General features: G+C 49.7%; 6 protein-coding genes across 6 annotated transcripts; 3 read left to right on the forward strand and 3 right to left on the reverse strand.

Moving 5' to 3' along the window:
• Window positions 1-711: 711 nt before the first annotated feature.
• Window positions 712-1,696, reverse strand: BROUX77_006841 (uncharacterized protein; the record flags this gene model as incomplete). The annotated part of the gene is made up of 4 exons (XM_073751870.1): window positions 712-717; window positions 833-1,058; window positions 1,260-1,399; window positions 1,694-1,696. 4 exons carry the CDS (start codon window positions 1,694-1,696, stop codon window positions 712-714), a joined length of 375 nt encoding a protein of 124 aa, XP_073602988.1.
• A 486-nt stretch (window positions 1,697-2,182) lies between these two features.
• On the forward strand, window positions 2,183-3,025 carry BROUX77_006842 (uncharacterized protein; the record flags this gene model as incomplete). The annotated part of the gene is made up of 3 exons (XM_073751871.1): window positions 2,183-2,248; window positions 2,336-2,449; window positions 2,522-3,025. 3 exons carry the CDS (start codon window positions 2,183-2,185, stop codon window positions 3,023-3,025), a joined length of 684 nt encoding a protein of 227 aa, XP_073602989.1.
• Window positions 3,026-3,324: 299 nt separating this feature from the next.
• On the reverse strand, window positions 3,325-4,385 carry BROUX77_006843 (uncharacterized protein; the record flags this gene model as incomplete). Its single annotated transcript, XM_073751872.1, has 2 exons — window positions 3,325-3,979; window positions 4,039-4,385. The coding sequence occupies 2 exons, from the start codon at window positions 4,383-4,385 to the stop codon at window positions 3,325-3,327; spliced, it is 1,002 nt and encodes a 333-aa protein (XP_073602990.1).
• Window positions 4,386-5,169: 784 nt separating this feature from the next.
• Window positions 5,170-6,610, forward strand: BROUX77_006844 (uncharacterized protein; the record flags this gene model as incomplete). The annotated part of the gene is made up of 2 exons (XM_073751873.1): window positions 5,170-5,308; window positions 5,367-6,610. 2 exons carry the CDS (start codon window positions 5,170-5,172, stop codon window positions 6,608-6,610), a joined length of 1,383 nt encoding a protein of 460 aa, XP_073602991.1.
• A 1,295-nt stretch (window positions 6,611-7,905) lies between these two features.
• On the reverse strand, window positions 7,906-8,686 carry BROUX77_006845 (uncharacterized protein; the record flags this gene model as incomplete). Its single annotated transcript, XM_073751874.1, has 2 exons — window positions 7,906-8,331; window positions 8,417-8,686. 2 exons carry the CDS (start codon window positions 8,684-8,686, stop codon window positions 7,906-7,908), a joined length of 696 nt encoding a protein of 231 aa, XP_073602992.1.
• A 7,490-nt stretch (window positions 8,687-16,176) lies between these two features.
• Window positions 16,177-18,542, forward strand: BROUX77_006846 (uncharacterized protein; the record flags this gene model as incomplete). The annotated part of the gene is made up of 4 exons (XM_073751876.1): window positions 16,177-16,304; window positions 16,408-18,025; window positions 18,093-18,204; window positions 18,277-18,542. 4 exons carry the CDS (start codon window positions 16,177-16,179, stop codon window positions 18,540-18,542), a joined length of 2,124 nt encoding a protein of 707 aa, XP_073602993.1.
• Window positions 18,543-18,832: the final 290 nt, after the last annotated feature.

Below are 18,832 nucleotides of genomic sequence, written 5' to 3' on the forward strand. Positions count from 1 at the left end.
GCAGGACGTTTCTAGTAATACAGCAACTAGGTGTTCAATTATTTTCCTCTTGTCAACGGCGCGTTTCTTTTCGGGTTCCCATTCTCGTCGAGCCTTTCTGAAGCTACAAAACAATGGTTGGACCTGCCCCGCCAAACGAGTAACAGTAGTGCAGGTAAAAATACTTGTACTGATGGGGCACAAGTATTTATACATACATTCAGACGAACGTCACTACCCTTGGCATCACCCAACCACTAACACTGTTGTCTATTCGTCTATTCATCATCTGTCTTTTTTACTCATGTATTCTGTATTTTTTTGTTCATCTTACATCCTCAGCCTTTCTATAGCAGAGACATGTCGCTTAGTTAATGTCTTCTTGAACAGGCCTATACGCACACCATCTAAACCAACGTTATTTTGGCTAATTTTCCCCATAGAAAGCAGAGAATAGGCAATCCATACTTTTCAATGGTAGTAAACCATGGCCAGTCATATACGGTTCGATGGCAGTGGTGGAGAAATTCGAAGCCTTATTTAGATGGCCCTATCCCGTGGGCTGCTTCATGCAAACGTCAAACATAATGCAAAAAGCCAAATCCGAATTCCATAGACCAATGCTGATGTGTTCAAGGAGAAATAAGTTCTTTTTTTTGTCAACCAAGCGCCGTCCTACCCACCATATGATCGCCGCCACATGTCGTTAAACCGAGAAAGACAGGTTGGAACTTAAGCCTGTGGAGAAATAAAATGTTAGTATGAGGTTGTGTAGCGAAGTTTCCCAAGTTCTAGATCATGAATGGTGTTCAAGATCAGGATACCTGGGTGGTAAGTATGGTATAAAACGCACCTTGACAGCGAAAGTGCGCTGGGGGAAGTGGGTTCTCCGCTTCTGGACCTTGGCCAGAGTGGAGGAAGCCTCGTGCTTTGTTAACCGGCGGCGGATGGCACGGGTCTGCTTGGCACGGAGGTCAAGAGGAGCGTACTTCTTGCCCTTGTAGAAGAGGCGGAGCTGGGCACGTTGCTTAGCGTTGACAACAGTCAGGACACGGGCAATGGACTTGCGCAGGTCGTGGCTACAAAATCAATGTTAGTAAACCTGAATTGCATGGGTTCGTCGTTCAAAAGTGTATGGCTGATACAATAGATTGGAAGGCAATTATCGAATCGCTGGGAATAAAACACGCTGTTTTTCAAGGCCAGTCAAAGCCCATCACAGCACTTTTGCGGGCAGAGGTCGGTAAAGAGTAGATTTTTTGCAGTTGGAAAATACGCACATCTTGTTCAGCTTGCTGCCTGAGGAGACAACCTTCTGAATGCGAAGCTGGCCGAGCTCAGTCTTCAGCTCACCGAGCTGCTTCGTGAGGTCCTCCTTCTTCTTGTTCCAGAGCTGGCCGGTCTTAACCTTTCCCGTCGACTAAATTTCGAGAAGACGACGTCAGTATTTCGTCTTGGCATCGTTGATTCGCAGAGCATTTCGTCCATCATCTGGGTTGGTGTCTTTGAGTTAACTTGTTGATGAGGGTAGTCATTTCGGCAGTGTGTATATCAGGTAGCGAGAAAATGTTTTGTTGAGAGGCGCGTGATCGGGTAGAACATTGGGTTGTCGTCGGCTGTATGGGTGTCATCACGGATATGTCGTTCGGAAATCGATGATGTTGTCGAAATGTAATTCCTCCTGGTGATTCAAATCACTTCATCTTCAACTCACCATTTTGAAATATTTCGGCGTCTGGCGTCGGATTAAAGATTCGTACTTGTGAGGGTATAATTGAATCAACGGCAGAGGCGCTGAACTCTATGTTGCAAAGAAAACCAGATCTTGGTGTCCAATAGGCTCCACTTTTTGGTAGCACAGCAAAATTTGGCAAAAGCCCTAATATGATTTCTGTGCGAAAGACGGTCGGAAAATTGACGGCACAAAATCCCATTCCTATCGATAAATGGTGGAGACGACCAATTGATAAGATATTTTTTGCACGTGACTATATTTGAAGCCTGCATTCCAGGGATAGGTAGCAGTGGGTCTGCCTGTTACATACTATTGGCTATAACTAAGCCGGCTGACATAATACAATAACAGGGGTTGTCCAGAGCTTGAGACCTATATGGGATATCTGGAGTCTTGGGGAAACACACGTCATTGAGTTGAGGGTTAGAAGCATCGACCTAATCACGCATAAGTACCCGCCTACCAATAATGGCATCATCCGGCAACAGTGGCTGGGCCCAGCTTCGCCAGCAAGCTCGAACTCTCGAGAGTCAGGTATGACAATGTGCTCTAGGGCTGGGACTAGCCTTGATATCTTTGAAGCTACCAGAAGCCAGGCTAATGTGAGACGAAACAATGTAGACCGAAACGGCATTCCACACATATTCGCAATATGCTCACGTCCCGAACATCCCCGCGAAACCAACGAGCGAGGAGCGGGCAACAGAGGACAAACTGAAAGGCTTGTTGGAAAAGGTAGCACCCTAGCCATCTTCTGCCAGAACCTTGCTCCTCTGATCATACTGACAAGCTCCTGACTGTCCTCAGCGCGAAAACGTGATTGGCCAACTTGGCCGCCTCCTTGATTCCGATCCGACCCTTACATCATCAGCGCTGAAGCAGAACAATCTGCAGCTCCTTCGCGATAAGCTGTCCGACCACAAGCGCGACCTTGGCCGCCTGCGCACGGCGCTGCAACAAGCCCGCGATCGCGCCAACCTACTCTCCAACGTGCGCGATGACATTGACCAGTACCGCGCAAACAACCCGGAGGCCGCCGAAGCGGACTACATGCTGGACGAGCGCAACCGCATCGACAACAGCCATAACATGGCAGACAGTGTGCTAAGCCAGGCGTATGCGGTCCGCGATGACTTTGTCATCCAGAGCCAGACGCTTCAGAATATCGGCCGGCGTATCACGCATGCTGCCAGCCAGGTGCCTGGATTAAACCAGCTTATGGCCCAAATATCAGCGCGCAAGCGGAGAGACAGCATCATCATGGGCTCCTTCATTGCATTTTGTTTCCTCATGTTCTGGTGGTTCTCATAGACTGCAGAATATGCCATCCCGCTCTGTGCTATCTTTGCTTTACAGTCTTTGTTGCCTAAGCTAGGCTTGGTGTGGCGTTTTTGGGAAAGCCTGTTTTTGTTTGTTCTGTTTGTGCATTTCCTTGTTCTCTTATATCGCCCTATTACCACATGTTTATCAAGCGAAGAACCGCAGCATCATATAATCTATAGCCTACATCTTGTTACAACGTCTATTATACATGGCCCTTGGTCCAGGGCGAGTAAGTTTCCAGTGACTTTGCAGACCCTGTAGTCCAAGCAAAGATCAGTTCACACCTTTTAGTCCTTCTTGTTGCCCCTGCTAGAATTCTTCTTCGCAGCAAGTTCAGCCTTTTCGGTCTTAAGTTCATCAATCACGCGCTGTAAACCCTTGACCAAACTCTCGCTTTCAACTGGATGCGGGGGACCACTTCCAGCCCAGCGGATACGACAGTGCTGGTCCACCAGATAAATGTAGCCAACTTTGCTGTTAAGGTAGCCAATGTGTTCCCGGATGCTGTCAGTGATTCCCTTCTTGATGATAAAGTATTTGTCCCAGTCTTGTTCGGCAAAGCCTCTGCGAATCGAGCTCATGAAAAGCTTGATCATCCATGCCTTGACCGAATTTTCCTCGACATTACAACGCACAATTTGCGCCTCGGGATTGTTCTTGAGGATTTCAGCCAATTCAGGGTTTTTAACGGAGTTCACCCATGCATCGATCTGGGTTTCGGCCCATCTACCACTCAGCATGGTGACGATGGAGGCTTTGCCAGTGAGTACCGGCGTAGTATCTCTTTCAAGGCCAGCCTTCTCAAGAGTCACACCGTGAAGGTTTGGGAAGTACAGAGACTTGTCAGCTTTAAAGATGCGGATAGGTCCAATAAAGGACTTGCCATCGTGCATTTTGATGTTGTCCCAGTCACGGAAGTAAGGGCGCGAGATTTTAATTTTCCTATAAATATGTGATTAGTATCTTCACTTTGTCGAATGGGCCAAAAAAGCAGCACATACAGTTCTTCTCTGCGCGCCAAATGCTTATCCCAATCCGTCAGGTCCTGACGCTTCTGCATCAACGACCGAGTGTCGACTCCAGTGTTCTGGCCTGCCCGGGGAGGCGCCAGCATGCCAATTGGTCGCGGAAGAGGCTGAGGCGTGAAGTCTTCGACCTTCATACCGTAAGATCGTGGAGCCTGGATCACAGGCGGTTCCTGGGTTGCCGCCGGGGTTGGTTTCACGACCACATTGGGCTTGGGTGATTCTTGCTGTGTGAGTTGAGCCGAGCTCGTAGTGAACGTAGCTGCCCCATAGCGCTTGACAGCGTTTGACAGAAAGTGTTTTGATGCTATTTGAACAGACATTGCGATATGATATGCGGCTTTTTGATGGAAAGAAAACTTGATATTGGAGTTTCGTGATACGATGATCCCTCCTTAACAGGTTCCACTCAGCCTTACATGGGCATGCCCCAACGTCGTTAGTGCAGAACGATGTGAAGGAAAACAGAGCTTATGGCTCTATGAATAGAACCCAAAAAAAGACAAATTACTTAGTACACCAATGTGATTCCATCACACCATCAAAGTTCAAAAGCCTTTCTGGAGAGATTTCCGAAATTTTGAGCTTCACGGTTAACCCTACCCCTGATTAAATAGGGTTATATAACTACCCCATACTTCGGCTCATGACCATGTGCCCTTTCAGACGGTATAAGACTCCCTGCACAACAATACCTAGCTTGGCACATGCCCGGCTATTCACGGGGTGTCTTTTGAAAGCCGAGACACACAACATGAACTACGAGAGGCCGACAAGATATGTACAAAGAAAGATAAAACAGCAGGTAAAAGGAGAGATGTTGGAGAAAGATGGAGAGGTCGGGCAATTTGTTTTCTTTTTACCTCAAAAAGTCGAGGATCGTGAACTCAGCAACAGCTTATTTTGAACCAAAGTTTCTGAGCACTTGCGATTTTGATATATGCAACTCCTGGCGAACAACATCTGCTTATTTTCACGTGAAATTCGGCGCAACAACTACTGGACTCGACCATAAGAGAATACCCCACGAAATACTCACCGTCTTCAACCCTGTCTTGTATATCAAGCTAAGCGACGCCATTTGCGAACAACTTGATTATAAACACCATGTTCCTCCAACGGGGCACAAGCGTCCTACGGACTACTCCCATTTCCAGGCGGTTCGTCACGAGCCAGTTGCGTGGGTTCCGCGGGGCAGCAGCATTGCAAGCAGTGAAGCCTGTGATACTGGCAGATATCGGTGAAGGTGGGAACAACCAGGCGTGTCTCCCGGTAGCAAAGTCCTAACTAACCTAGCCATCTAGGTATCGTGGAGTGTGAAGTCATCCAGTGGTTTGTCCAGCCAGGCGCTCGGGTCGAGGAATTTTCTCCCCTATGTGAAGTACAAAGCGACAAAGCCTCGGTCGAGATCACGAGCCGCTTCAGCGGCATCGTCAAAAAGCTCAAGTACGAGGCGGGAGAGATGGCGCGAGTCGGCCAGCCTTTTGTCGAAATTGACATTGACGGCGAAGTTGAGGAGGCCAACCCCATAGAAGCAGAGCCTGAAAAGGCAGAGCCTGGGGTATCAGAGTCTAAACCGCCGAAGGAACTTTCGATCTCTGAGAAGAAGAGGCTTCGTAACGGTGCTATTGCAACACCTGCAGTGCGACACCTATCTCGCGAACATGACATTGACATCACCCAGATCGCTGGAACTGGTAAAGATGGAAGAGTACTAAAAGAAGATATACACAGCTACCTCAAAGCCAGAGATTCCGAGGTATCTACGCCGGCATTCGCAGGACAAGCTATAGATGCAACTGTTCAAAGCGGCCAGCAGGTTGAGACGACTGTGGCTCTGACGAACACTCAAGCCCAAATGTTCAAGACTATGACAAGGTCACTTGCTATTCCACACTTTCTCTACGCCGATGAGGTCGACTTTACCCGGCTTCGTGACGTGCGGTCCAGGCTCAACACCGTTCTCACTACCATGGACTCTGTTGGCGTGTCTAAGATATCGTTCCTCCCATTCATTATCAAGGCCATGTCTATTGCTCTTCAGCGCTACCCCATCCTTAACGCCCGAGTCGATGCTGCGCCCGGTTCTAAACCACAGCTCATCTACCGCTCGCAGCACAACATTGGAATAGCCATGGATACGCCTCAGGGGCTGGTAGTTCCGGTAGTGCAAGACGTGGGCAGCCGGTCTCTGGTGTCTATCGCTAGCGAGGTTGCCCGACTACAGGCTCTTGGACTCGCGGGAAAGCTGAGTCCACAGGACCTACAAGGCGGCACCATTACGGTGTCCAATATTGGCACGATCGGAGGAACCTATGTGGCGCCTGTCATTGTCGACAAGGAGGTTGCGATCCTTGGAGTGGGCCGTATGCGGACGGTGCCAGCATTCGGTGGCGAGGACGGCAAGAGCATCGTGGAAAAGTGTGTGTGTAACTTTAGTTGGAGTGCAGATCATCGCGTGGTCGATGGAGCGACGATGGCGAGGGCGGGCGATTTAATCAGGACGTTGGTGGAAGAGCCGGAGCTGTTGATGGTCCAGATGAAGTGAGGAGCGCATCTCCCTTGCAGTTACAGTGTATAGGTGTGTGCGATTGCCTAGTTATTATTTTTTGAATGTCAGTATCAAGTGGATCTGTAAAAGCATTCATGTCTAGTAAAATACGTGGGCGTATCGTGTATGTCGTTGATTTTCTTGGGTACGACTTTGAAAAAAGGGCCTGGTAGGGTGCAACGTGATGTCTCCACATCTCCGAAGAAGCCGGCCCGACGACAGCGCAGTCCCGCAGCCACCGAAACAACAACACCACCACAAAACCACAAAGTTAGCTGCTCGCGTACAAAAGCTACGTCTTGGATCAATCTTGCGCGCCGTGGCTGGCTGTGCTCGTACTGGCAAACCTCGCAGCGTATTCTAGTCCCGTCTCCCTGCGGTTCTCCAACGGCGCTGCATGAGTTGTCAGGGCACATGACGTGGTTTTTGGATCATTGGCATGGAGAAATGGAGCGTCTCGTGACATGATTGTACTTGTACAACATGCAGCAAACGAAGGGATAATTAAACGGAGGCATAAATAGAATATCCACGTTACCAGATCCAGGGTATTTTGAAGGCTAGAGAAATAATCGGAGCACTTCCCCAACGGCGAAGTATACATGCATACATACTTGTATACTTTTACAGGGTCTAGGCCGCTGGAAATACATTCTGCCTCTGCCGCCATGGAGACAACGACCTGCGCCGATGCCGAGGCCGTTGCCGCGGAGGGGGTTGGGGGAAATCGGAGGGTAGAGATCTGATGTAGCCTGTAATTACAGGGCGTTCCAGGGCTGTCAGACACTAAGCACCCACTGGCTCTATTGGCTAGCCCGTGCCTGTGGCTTACGGCAGTTCTTCACCACAAAAACATTACACGACATTGGCTGCGGCAATTGCGAGCGATATTACGATAACAGTATCCTGATGATTTGTCTTACAGAAAAGATAAAACTAGAAAACACGATTTATGCTAAAGAACCCAAAAAACGAGGCCTGGCCCGACAGAATCCAGTGTCGACGGCAAAGTATAAATCCCAACAAAGCAAAGACCCAAAAACAAGGCAGTGGTTTCCAATCCCGAGAACAAAATGCGAGAAAAACAGAAAGCCAATCCTCAAGGTGGAGGAGAGTATCAAAAGAAGAAAAAGATGAAGAAGAAGAGTGCAGCTGGACTTGGACGAAATCATAAGCGATCCAAGCCTGGAGCTTAAAACAGAGAGGCAAAGCCCAACGCTGAGATTAAAAAAAGGTGTAAAATAGAAGATCGAAAAGGCAACGCAGAAAAGTACCGAGAAACCCGGGGCCTCTTAGTCCATGCCTGTCAGCACAGCCTCGAGCGCATCGTGCATGACAACTTCCATTGGCCGGCTGACATCGACCGTGACGACGTCTGTTTCGCTCGGTGTCGGGCGCTCCAGCACGTCGAACTGGCTGCGCACCATGCTCGGCGGCATAAAGTGGTCCTTGCGGCCGGCGACGCGCTGCACCAGCACGCTCTCGGGCGCATCAAGATAGATGAAGTGGATGTGCAGCGACGTGTTGAAGTAGCCGGCAACGCGGATGACATCGCGGTACTTGCGCTTAAGCGCCGAGCACGTGAGCACCACACCGTCGGAGCCGTCTTCGATGCGGCGCATCGACTCCTCGCGCAGCGCCGTCAGCCAGTCCCAGCGGTCGGCGTCGGTGAGGGGAATGCCATTGCTCATTTTCTCGACATTGGAGGCAGGGTGGAACTGTTGGTGGGGGAAAAGGTTGCGTGGGTTAGCTTGTTTCCTTGGGTGCTGAGATGCGTGGTCGTCATGGGATTGGTAGGCCTACCTCATCGCCCTCGATGTAGGGGAAGTTGAGAGCTTCAGACAAATACGCGGCAACTGTGCTCTTTCCGCAGCCGGCCGGGCCAGTAACTAGCCAGATGTGGTGGAACTTGTGCGGCGGTAGGTCGTGAACACGGATCGAGTCGGCAAAGGCGGTGGCGGGCTTGATGGACGAGCGGTGGGGGTTTGTGGAGGACACGGAAACTGAGGGCGCAGAACTGGGTTCCCGGGAAGACGGAAGGGCAACGGCCACGGGGGTGTTGTATGACAACATGGTAAGGTGTGTGGATGTGGATGTGGGTGAGAGTGTGGTTCTGTGAGACTGCAGAAGATAGATGGAGGAGAGACGGCAGCAGTGGCTGTTGGTGTCTGTGGGTGTAAGTCGCAAAGACAGCGAGGGGCGCTATGCAACAAAGATGTGGCTGAGAACAGAGCTTTTTAACAGCTTTGACTGCGAGTATAAAGACCTAGACGAAGGAATCCATGTGATTAGCAGACAGCTCTAGTTTTTTCATGCCCATTTTTATTTCGACACGATGGATCAATCGCTGCAATTGCCATAGACTAGGAGCTGCTCTGACTCGATGGTATGGGCGACGAGAGACTTACCAGGGGCAGAATATAAGGAGAGACGTAGGTGGATATGGAGACGGAGGCTCAAGAGCAAGTAGAAGCAGAGAAGACAGGACAGCAGCTATCGCAACGCCGGAGGAGTATCAAAGGCAGAGAGAATGGGAGAATACAGAACAGACAAGACAGTGAAGACTGAAAGAAGACTGAGGCACATGAAGCAGTTCCAGACAGGCAATTGTGGGTGGGCGTGATGGCCGACTTATAAGAAAAGACGTATTCACTAACACACGAAGTCCAGAAACATCGATAAATTAACGATAAATGCGCCAAGTGTCAAGGCCATATGCCTGCTGGTTGTAGCAGATTTTTCTGGCTGGCACAAACTCTCAGCGAAGCAGACAGGTACCGGTACCTGCTCCGCCCCCGGCTTTACGGCGCTGTGCCAGGTACCTGTACTTATATGTGCTTGCGCCCACGTCTCCACATTTCTTTGCCACAACGAGCCATCTACTCACTCATATAGCAAGGCCCATGTATGTATATTATAGTTTTTGAGTGTGAAGATGGGGGTCAGGCTGGCTTCTCTCGCTCTCAGAGACGGCCAAGCAGCCTCACATGCTTTTCTGATCTATCTCTCTCCCTCACGCACGCTGACGACATCTTGTGAGCTTGTTGTTAGAGACCCTCCCTCCACCGTGTGCGTGTACGTACATGTATGGCTACAAGTGCCTCATTGCAGTATACTTGGGCGTGGGTGGGAAATTGGGGTTCGTGGAGTGCGGTTGTGTGTTTTCCTGGCTCACGATGTTTTTGTGCATGTAACATGGTGTATGTGAGTGTGCTGTCTGTCCGCGTGACCTGGTGTGCAAGGGAGGGAGGGATGGTCATAGCCAGCTGCTATACATCGTGAGTCTGGGCGGATAAAGGAGAGGACGACTAACAGGCCCCCGTCAAAAAAGAGACCTTTGGAAGTCCCATACAAACAAGCAGGTCATATAGAGGGGGGGAACGCTTGCTCCACATAAGTGGGCGTAGCTGTGAGGACTCGTGGGCATAAGAGGGACCAAGAGACAGTGATGTCTCTCTTGAGCAAGCTACGATACAGCAAGCAAGCCCAAGCACAGCAGCCACAGCCACGACTTGCCGCAAGTTCCTTTGCAGATTCGCCAGCATATACGCACAGTTTGGGCTTGTACTGTACTCTGTACTGGTACGTTGGTAGTTCGGAGATCACATTCTAGACTGTTGCGTGCTCCCAGCAGCCATTCGCTTGAGCGCTGTTTCGAGGCTCCTGGTATCCAAGTAACAGGCAGTATGAGATGAGCCGCACAGCAGGGGTCAAGAAAGATCTCGCCGAAGTGCAGAGAGCAGAAAGGGCCCCCACAGGTGTGCCGGGCAGTTGGGAACATAGAAAAGTCACGAAACAAAAAAAAAAGTTCAACACCGCCTTTTAGCCATAGATATTCCTTTTTTTCCTTTATTTTTTCTCTCTCTTCCGAATAGCCTACCAGCCCGGAGAGTCTAGCCCGGTCCCTCAAACAACCCCAATCCCAGCTTGAGGTCAAAACTAGCAAAAAAGGGTTTTCTCTCCTTGGTCCAGTTGAGTTGCGTGAGCAGAGCGTGGGATGTCCAAATTCAAGCTGCAATCCAAACAGGGAGCATCCCGGCTACTTGCTTCAGAAGCATCAATTATACACCCGGTGAAGAAGGGAACGAAGACCAAGGCGGCAAGTGTCGTTTCTGTGGTGGTACCAAGTACAATGTACACAGGAAAGTAGTGGTCGTACTAACTCACTAGTAACTAGTATTGGTTAGTAGCTAACTATGGAAAATACACTTGCAAGGCCCTGTCATCATCCACCGGGACCGGCCAACAAGTTGGAGAATGAACCTTGCGGCCGGATACCCTCTGTTGGCAGTTCAGTTCCCTTGCGTGTCTCCCAGCCGCCGAGACGACCTCCAGAACAAGTATTGTATGTGTGAATCATGAGCCTCTATGTCTGCTTTGAGCCAAGCAATTGTGCGTGTGATCGTCCATCATCTGTACCCCATACTATTCCTCACGCAAGGCGAAGCTGCTCAATGTCCTGCGGCTGCAGCGCTTGCATGTTCCCCGCGAATTGACCGTCAAGCCAGCACGAGATGTTGTATGCTGTGCTGCAAGGCTCTTGAGACCATGCACCCACGAATGTGTACATAGTTACATACATACATGTGTACTGGCTACTTGTAGTTGTCACTAGTTGTGGCTAGTTACATAACTAGCTATGTACATACATAGTTAACGATAACTACATCTAGCTATACATGTTTCAGCTTCAAGGGGTCAATCGCCGAGCTGGGCCGAGCCACACGGATTCCGTTGACAGTTGACCAGCCCGGTCGTGATACTTGCGTGAGAGCCGACATGAATCCATATTCACTTTCCCGTCGAGCCAAAACTGAGATGAACCCATGTGCATGATGATGGTCGTGTGCTCCCCTGCCGGCTTCAGCACCTAATGAGCTACACAACTATACATGCAACTAGTTACATGCATACGTAACTATACTTATGGTACCGGCACGACTACACTTCCCCGGCTGCACTTGTTCCAATCTACTTGGAGCCTGGCCGAGTGTCACCCAGCACGCGCTATCATAAATACTGTCCTTCTTTCTACAAGTCCACACATAACTGCCCGCATCCGAAGCCCGCATCCTATGCCTCTGGAGCAAAACGTACGACAACCAGTGCAAATTGGGCCTACGCTGCGCCAAAGGCTATGACCGACTTGTGTGGGTGGGTTTTCTGTCACCACGGGGTCTTCGGCGGGCCATATGATGACTCTGTCGGGCAAAAAGCCTCAAGATGCCGTGTGCCAAGCTGATGAATATGACAGATCCGCTCTCCTGTTCACGAGTAGCCAACTCCGTATAACTATATGCATGTGTTTGTACGTTTACTGGTATGCCGCCGGGACAATTGTTGTTGGGGTCTTGTCTCCAGTCGTCTGTGAGTGAGGGCAAGTTGCGGCTTTGCATGTTGACTCGGATATCTCCAAGCTCAAATCAACATCACAGAGACAATGCCCGAGTTGGAGAAATGCTTGGCTTGGCGTTGGGTAAGCCCAGGCACAAACACTTTGTTGAAAAGCGACAAGGACAGCAGGCCAATGGGGCAGTCCTCAAATAACTCAATGCAATCCACAGGTACGATCCAAACAAACAAGCAACCTCCGCGCTCCATATCCCAATCCCGGAGATCTGACTCTGAGGCACGCACATCAAACACGCCACAAAACAAAGAGGCTGGGCGCCGTCAGGTACAGTACAGGTGACCAAGTTCAGCCGTTTATGTGCGCATTCTCGTCTGTAGCACTTGTGCAACTTGTACATACGTACCTCCACGACACCCTCTTGTTTCGATATGCCGGTTTGTCGAGCGTGGGGGTTCCAGGCCCAGCGTTCTCTTTTTCTCTTTCGCTCTCGCTTTGTCTCTCTCCGCTGTTGTCTCTAAATGTGGGTTGTGTCTTTTTTTTTCCCCAAGCTCCGAATCCTGCACTCTACGTTCTGCGTCTGCGTCCTGCGTCTGGAGTGGATAGTGAACCCCCACTCACAGCTTTCATCCGCCATCCTCATCTTCTCCTACATCCCATGGCTACTCCATAGTTATCCCACGCCCTGGCCTGCTCCCCATTATTTCCTCCGGGGCTTTTCGAAACTGAGAAAATATCGCTTTCTGGAAGTCTGCTCAAACAGGCAACGCTCATCTGGGTACAAGTAGAGTAGTACAGGACACGATACTATACTCCCCTCCCCCTATCATTCTTGGCCCAGACGCTACTTAGCGAGCAAAAGGAAATACACAAATGTACCAACCCATCTGTTCCCGTGATGCTTTTTCACGATTTCAACACATGGTGTCTGTAAATATGTACATGGCAGGGGATAAAAGCCCATGATAGTTACAACTAATCAGATAGTTACCTAGTCAAATGTTCTGCTATAGCTACACACACTTGAACTCCTTTTCCACATATCTGCATGGCTCCTGAGGGTCAGTTTCATGTGGGGGAGAGCCCTATTATGCAGCACTTCTGCGTTCGGATGCGGCGTCGGCTTTCTTATTGGAGTAATGTAGATTTGTACACATCTAGCTGTGCATATGTACATACGCATGTGCAAGTATTCTCTCATGTAATGTACGAGCGGTGGCCCGCCCCGCCCCGCAACAGTTTCTCCTGCACCCTTCACCGCCGAACCTCCTCAGTCTGTGACTACATTCTAGACAGAATGTCTTGCGTTTCTTTTGACATTCTGTCTTGCCCAACTAGAGGATTGAAGTGGATGTATAGAGGAAGAGGAGGGGAAGCTCTGGAGCTTTGACCTTTCCCCTCCCCCTTCCCCCTCCCCCTCCTCCTCTTCTTTTTTTTCTAAGCCCCTCCCCATTACGGTGGGAGCCCCCGCCTCATCCTATGTCTTTATTCTTTGTCCCATTGTTTCCTATCCGTGAGCCTCACATTGTTCATGTCAGCTTCGAGAACAGGTCCGCCGAACGTCAGAGTGCCGTTGATTCCGGTTGAACCGTTTGATGGTGTGTACTGGTAACTAGAGATATATACAAGCACAAGCACAAGCGCAGCCAGGGACAAATATGTTTGTAGCACGAAACAGGTTTTGGAGTACAGCCCGCCCAAGTCAAAAACGCCGCCCCCGGATTGCAAAGCCAGCCTGTGGCCACATGGCCTGCTTGATTCCACACGCACAACGATGACATACCAAATGCCGCTCGACAAAAGCAATAGGTACCACTTAACTCGTTAGTCAGTACCTGTAGTTACTTGCATATTTGGCTTCCTGGCTGCCCGGCTACAACCACCCTTCTGGTATCTCTACTCGCCCACCATGCCACGACCATCATCGACGTCATGGTCTGCGTCATAAGAACAGCTCCAATGCCTCCAACCGCTCCGTGTCCATGGAAACCCAGATTCTTCTCTCTGACTGGTCCGCTGGCTGTGTCAGATCACCGCCGCCAGCCTAGCGAGTCACCTACTTCCGTTTGGAAATGTTTGCAATGCAACTTTCATTTTCTGGGGAAGCTCATGGCATATGCAGTCATCTTGCAGGACCAGTGATCTTCAAGTTTGATGTTGATTGCTCTGCCCAATTTCCGCCTACTCCAGCCTATCCAGGGCTGAGCCTAGCCATATGTTGCTTTCTTTGTTGTTGGGTTTCAGTGTTACCTCTCTATATCATCCATATCGGCATGCTCATCTACTTACATAGTTGCTTGTTCTTTTTTTTTTTATTCATTACTCGCATGGAACCTATTGCTTGTTCTTGTTCACATGCTACAAAAGTAATAGCACAGCCACCTATTCGCTACCTCTCTATGCCCTACTCTCTGGGCAGCAGAGCTCTTGTATACATATTAATACTAGTAGCCAACTATACAGCCCTTCCCCAAAACAGACTGCCCTCTTATTCTCTCAATCTCCCCCCTTGCCATAAAATGAACTCCCACGCGCATCTCAACAAAAAAGAAGCATCACGTGGGCACAATGCTTGAGGTCTGTCTCTCGCGTAAACTGACGGCTGAAGCGCAGCCGAGTTGGACACAGGCATATACTGCATGTTTCGTCCTTGGGCCCGGGTTCTGTCTTCCTGTCTTCCACGGATAATCTCTTCCCGCACGGGTTAGCTTAATGTCATAAGAGCCTCTTTCTTGGCTCCCGTAGTGACGAACAAATACCGGTGGAGATGGGAGAAAAGCTCCATCATCTGACATGTAGTTGGTTGTAGTTGTTGTCACTTGTAGCTAGTCAAGTCTACATAACTTACTACACTACATTCACCCATAACTGGTTATCCCTTTCTCCCCGCCTCCCGCTGTCCTGTTTCATGTTTCACCGCTATCCCAGGCCTGTCTCCGTCAATGCCAAGCACCACCAGATAGGCAACAGGGTATCAACACTCATCTGCAATTTACTCCTTATTCATTCTGTCCCCCACTTGCTTTTTGTACAATCCCAGAGCTGGTCTTTGCCCCGCCTCCATCTTTACCTTTACCTCCCTTGCTGATCCCCACGAACCAAACATCAAGCTGCGTGTCTTGCCCCTCCTCTCCCCCCTGCTTAGCTTTCTCCATAAACATGACCACAGCTAAACCCTTGCAACGTCTGGACGTACCCCACGCTTTGCCCCCTCTCTTGTTTTTCTGGGGCTTCTAAACTTGGGTCGATACATGTCCAGTTTCCATGGCCTTTGGTTAGGTACCGGAAAACCCAGGCGGGACCAATGCTTTGCATAGTTGCTAATGAACTGAACGTCGTGTCATAGGGTCTGCTCTAACCCTGGCATTTAATCATTGTTCAAAGTACATGAGCCAATATCGTATTTTGATAGCCAAAGAAAACATGCATTCCTTAGGTGTCAAATGGAAAATTTCTCGAGCCCACATCGGCCCTTTTCGAATCAGTTCAGGCTGACTGACAGTCAATATAAAGACAAAACAGTACGTGTGAGCAGCTAAGTATCCCTTCAGTGTAAGACACAAAGAATTGTATGTTTGATGGTAGATGAATAATTGGTCTTGATGCCCCATCGAAAGATGCCTGATGGCTGGCCAGCTGCTAGCACTCTGTGACGGACCGATAAGTCCGCCTAGAAATCCGTCGAAAAATGGCGTCGAAAAACCAGGCAACTATATAGAGTTGGATAACTAGGTGTGTCAAGTTCGGCGGGTTCAACAAAAAAAACAAGCCCCGTCATCTTATTGCTCAAGAAAGAAGCAACGGCTCACGTAAGAATAGGGAATCGAGCGGATGGTATTAGGTATAACTAGAACACAACTATAACCATAACCTATAGAACATGGTTGCTTACCGTTCCAGGCTGTTGTGTCAGCCTCGTGCGTTTCGGCAACTTCAGTCGCAGTTGCAGTTGCAGCGGCAGCGGCAGTCACACTTGCCTTCGCTTCTGAAGACATCCGCTACTGCTGCCACGTCGCTTCGTCAGCACTGCTTGTTCTCCTCATCCCCTCCCTGCCGCTCCTCTTCTTCTACCTCCTCCCCGCTGTTTGCGTCTGTGCAGTCTCGTTTCTGCTTGTCCAGCCGTCTCCCCAGGCAAACCGCCGTTTCTGTATTTCCGTCCCTCAACCACATCCACAACCGCCACCTGATCCCCCGTTTCTCCTCTTCCGCCGCCATGTCGACCACCGAGGATCTGAAGCACTTTCTGGCCGATGCCCCGCCCAGCGTTGTGCGTCTCGAGATCGAGAATCATTTCAACGTGTTGGATGACAAGCTTAAGCGCTATGCCCATTACATCAGCAAGTGGGTTCAAGTACATCTACATCATCATCATCATCCTCACCCAACCCCACCCTAGACCCCCTCATTTTAGTCACCAACCTAACAATGTGTGTGTGTAACCCAGAGCTTCGTTTGCTGGCACTCGTATTGTTTTAAGACAGATCTCACCCGAGTCAGAGCCCATCTATGACTTCATTATTTCTCTCCACAAGGCCTGTAATGGCGACTGGAAGGCCTTGGCTTCCAAGGTCGGCGTTGACACTGCTGGCTTGGATGCATTTTTGGAATATGCTGCCATGTTCCTAGGCAACAATGGTAACTACAAGAGCTTTGGCGACTCCAAGTTTATCCCCCGCTGCAGCGAATCTGTCTTTGATGCCTTGGCTACCGCTTCTCCCGAAGCAGAGAAGTTCTACAAGGCCACTCAGGGTGCCATCTTCTCCACGGATAAGCCCGGCCTCTTGCACCTCGGTTACACCGACGCTGGTCATTTGACCACTTACTACCCCGACTCTCCGACAATCACCAAGGACGAGATCGATGCTTTATCTACCTGGATGGAAAAAAAGGGCCTTTTGCCCGAGAACACCCGTCTAGTCAAGACTCCCCAGGGCGTCTTTGAGATCCTCATTGCTTCTGCTGACAACAAAATCCCTGCCACTGGCGGTGACATTGGCAAAGATACCTCGTTTACTGTCGAGGGTGGTCTTTTGGATGGCAAGACTATCAAACTCATTTATGGTGATTACGCCAAAGAGATGAAGCTGGCAGCTGAGTACATTGCCAAGGCCCAGGAGAACTCTGGAAATGACAATCAACTCAAGATGCATGAGGCGTATGCCAAGTCTTTCAACAACGGATCTCTTCTTGACTTCAAAGACAGCCAGCGCTTCTGGATTCGTGATAAGCAGCCCCAAATTGAATGCAACGTTGGGTTCATTGAGACTTACCGCGATCCTGCTGGTGTTCGCGGTGAGTGGGAGGGCTTCGTGGCAATGGTCAACCTGGAACGTACTAGGGCTTTTGGTGAGCTCGTGGCTTCTGCTCCCAAACTGATTCCGCTTCTCCCCTGGAGCTCCGATTTTGAAAAGGACAAGTTCCTGTCTCCCGACTTTACATCGCTGGAGGTCCTCACCTTTGCTGGTAGTGGTATTCCTGCCGGCATCAACATCCCCAACTACGATGACATTCGTCAGACTGAGGGCTTCAAAAACGTGTCTCTGGGCAATGTCCTGAGCGCCAAGAGCTCACAAGAAAAGATTCCCTTCATTGCTGAAGCTGACCTCGAGGTGTACCAGAAGCACCGTGATAGTTCGTTCGAGGTCCAGGTTGGCCTACATGAGCTGACTGGCCACGGCTGTGGCAAACTTCTTCAGGAGACTTCTCCTGGAGTCTTTAACTTTGACAAGCAGAACCCTCCCATTAGCCCTATCAACAACGCTCCTATCACTACCTGGTACAACGTTGGCCAGACTTGGGGCTCTGTCTTTGGCAGCATTGCTGCCTCGTATGAAGAATGCCGTGCCGAGTTGGTTGCTATGTATCTATGCTGCGAGTTCCCCGTGCTGAAGATTTTTGGCTTTGGGAATGGCACCACAGATATAAACAGCGAGGCTGGTGATGTTCTCTATGCCGCCTATCTGTCCATGGCCCGGGCGGGGTTGGTTTCACTGGAAATGTGGGATCCCAAGAGCAAGAAATGGGGCCAAGCTCACTCTCAAGCTCGCTTCTCGATTCTACAGGTAATCATCAACTGTTTTGCAAATTTGATGAAAGTATAAAGACATGCCATCCTAACCTTTTTTGTAGTGCTTCCTGGAAGCTGATAACGACTTCTGCAAGCTTGATTACACCAAGCCTGATCTCTCAGACCTGACCATCAAGCTGGACCGCTCCAAGATCCTGACCTCTGGTCGTGATGGTAAGCCAACCTGGTGATATGCTTTTAGTTACACTAGTCCGAAAACTAACCGCATCATTGCTACACACACAGCTGTTGGTAAATACCTGCAGAAGCTGCATATCTACAAGTCGACTGCGGACGTCGTCGAGGGCTCCAAGTTCTACAACAAAATGACTCACGTTGACAGCGACTTCTGGGGCAGCAAGGTGCGCAACGTCGTCATGAACAACAAGCAACCCCGCAAGGTCTTTGTCCAGGCCAATACCGACATTGATGCCAACGGCAAAGTTTCTATCAAGCACTACGATGCTTCTCTGGAGGGCCTGATCCAGAGCTGGGTCGACCGTGACCTGTAAAACAAACCCCCGGTTCACCCGAGATATTGTCAAGACAAAGAATATGTGCCACACAAGTACTTGTAGGACACAATATTGAATCAGCATCTGATTAAGTGTGTGATTTTGTTCAACATTGACCCGTCTAATACCTTTTTGTTTTTTTTTACTTCTTCATTGTTTGCATTTTTTCGACAGATTCTATCGCCCAGCCGCGACCTTCATGAAGACTTTAAACTACTACTGTGGCTGTTCCGTTTACTCGAGCAAGAGGACAAGAAAAAAAGAAGGCGGTTTCACGTTTTATTCTT

This window comes from Berkeleyomyces rouxiae (genome assembly GCF_048999995.1).
Source record: "Berkeleyomyces rouxiae strain 22BRR77 chromosome Unknown BrBRR77_ptg000009l, whole genome shotgun sequence".
Classification (NCBI taxonomy): Eukaryota; Fungi; Ascomycota; class Sordariomycetes; order Microascales; family Ceratocystidaceae; genus Berkeleyomyces; species Berkeleyomyces rouxiae.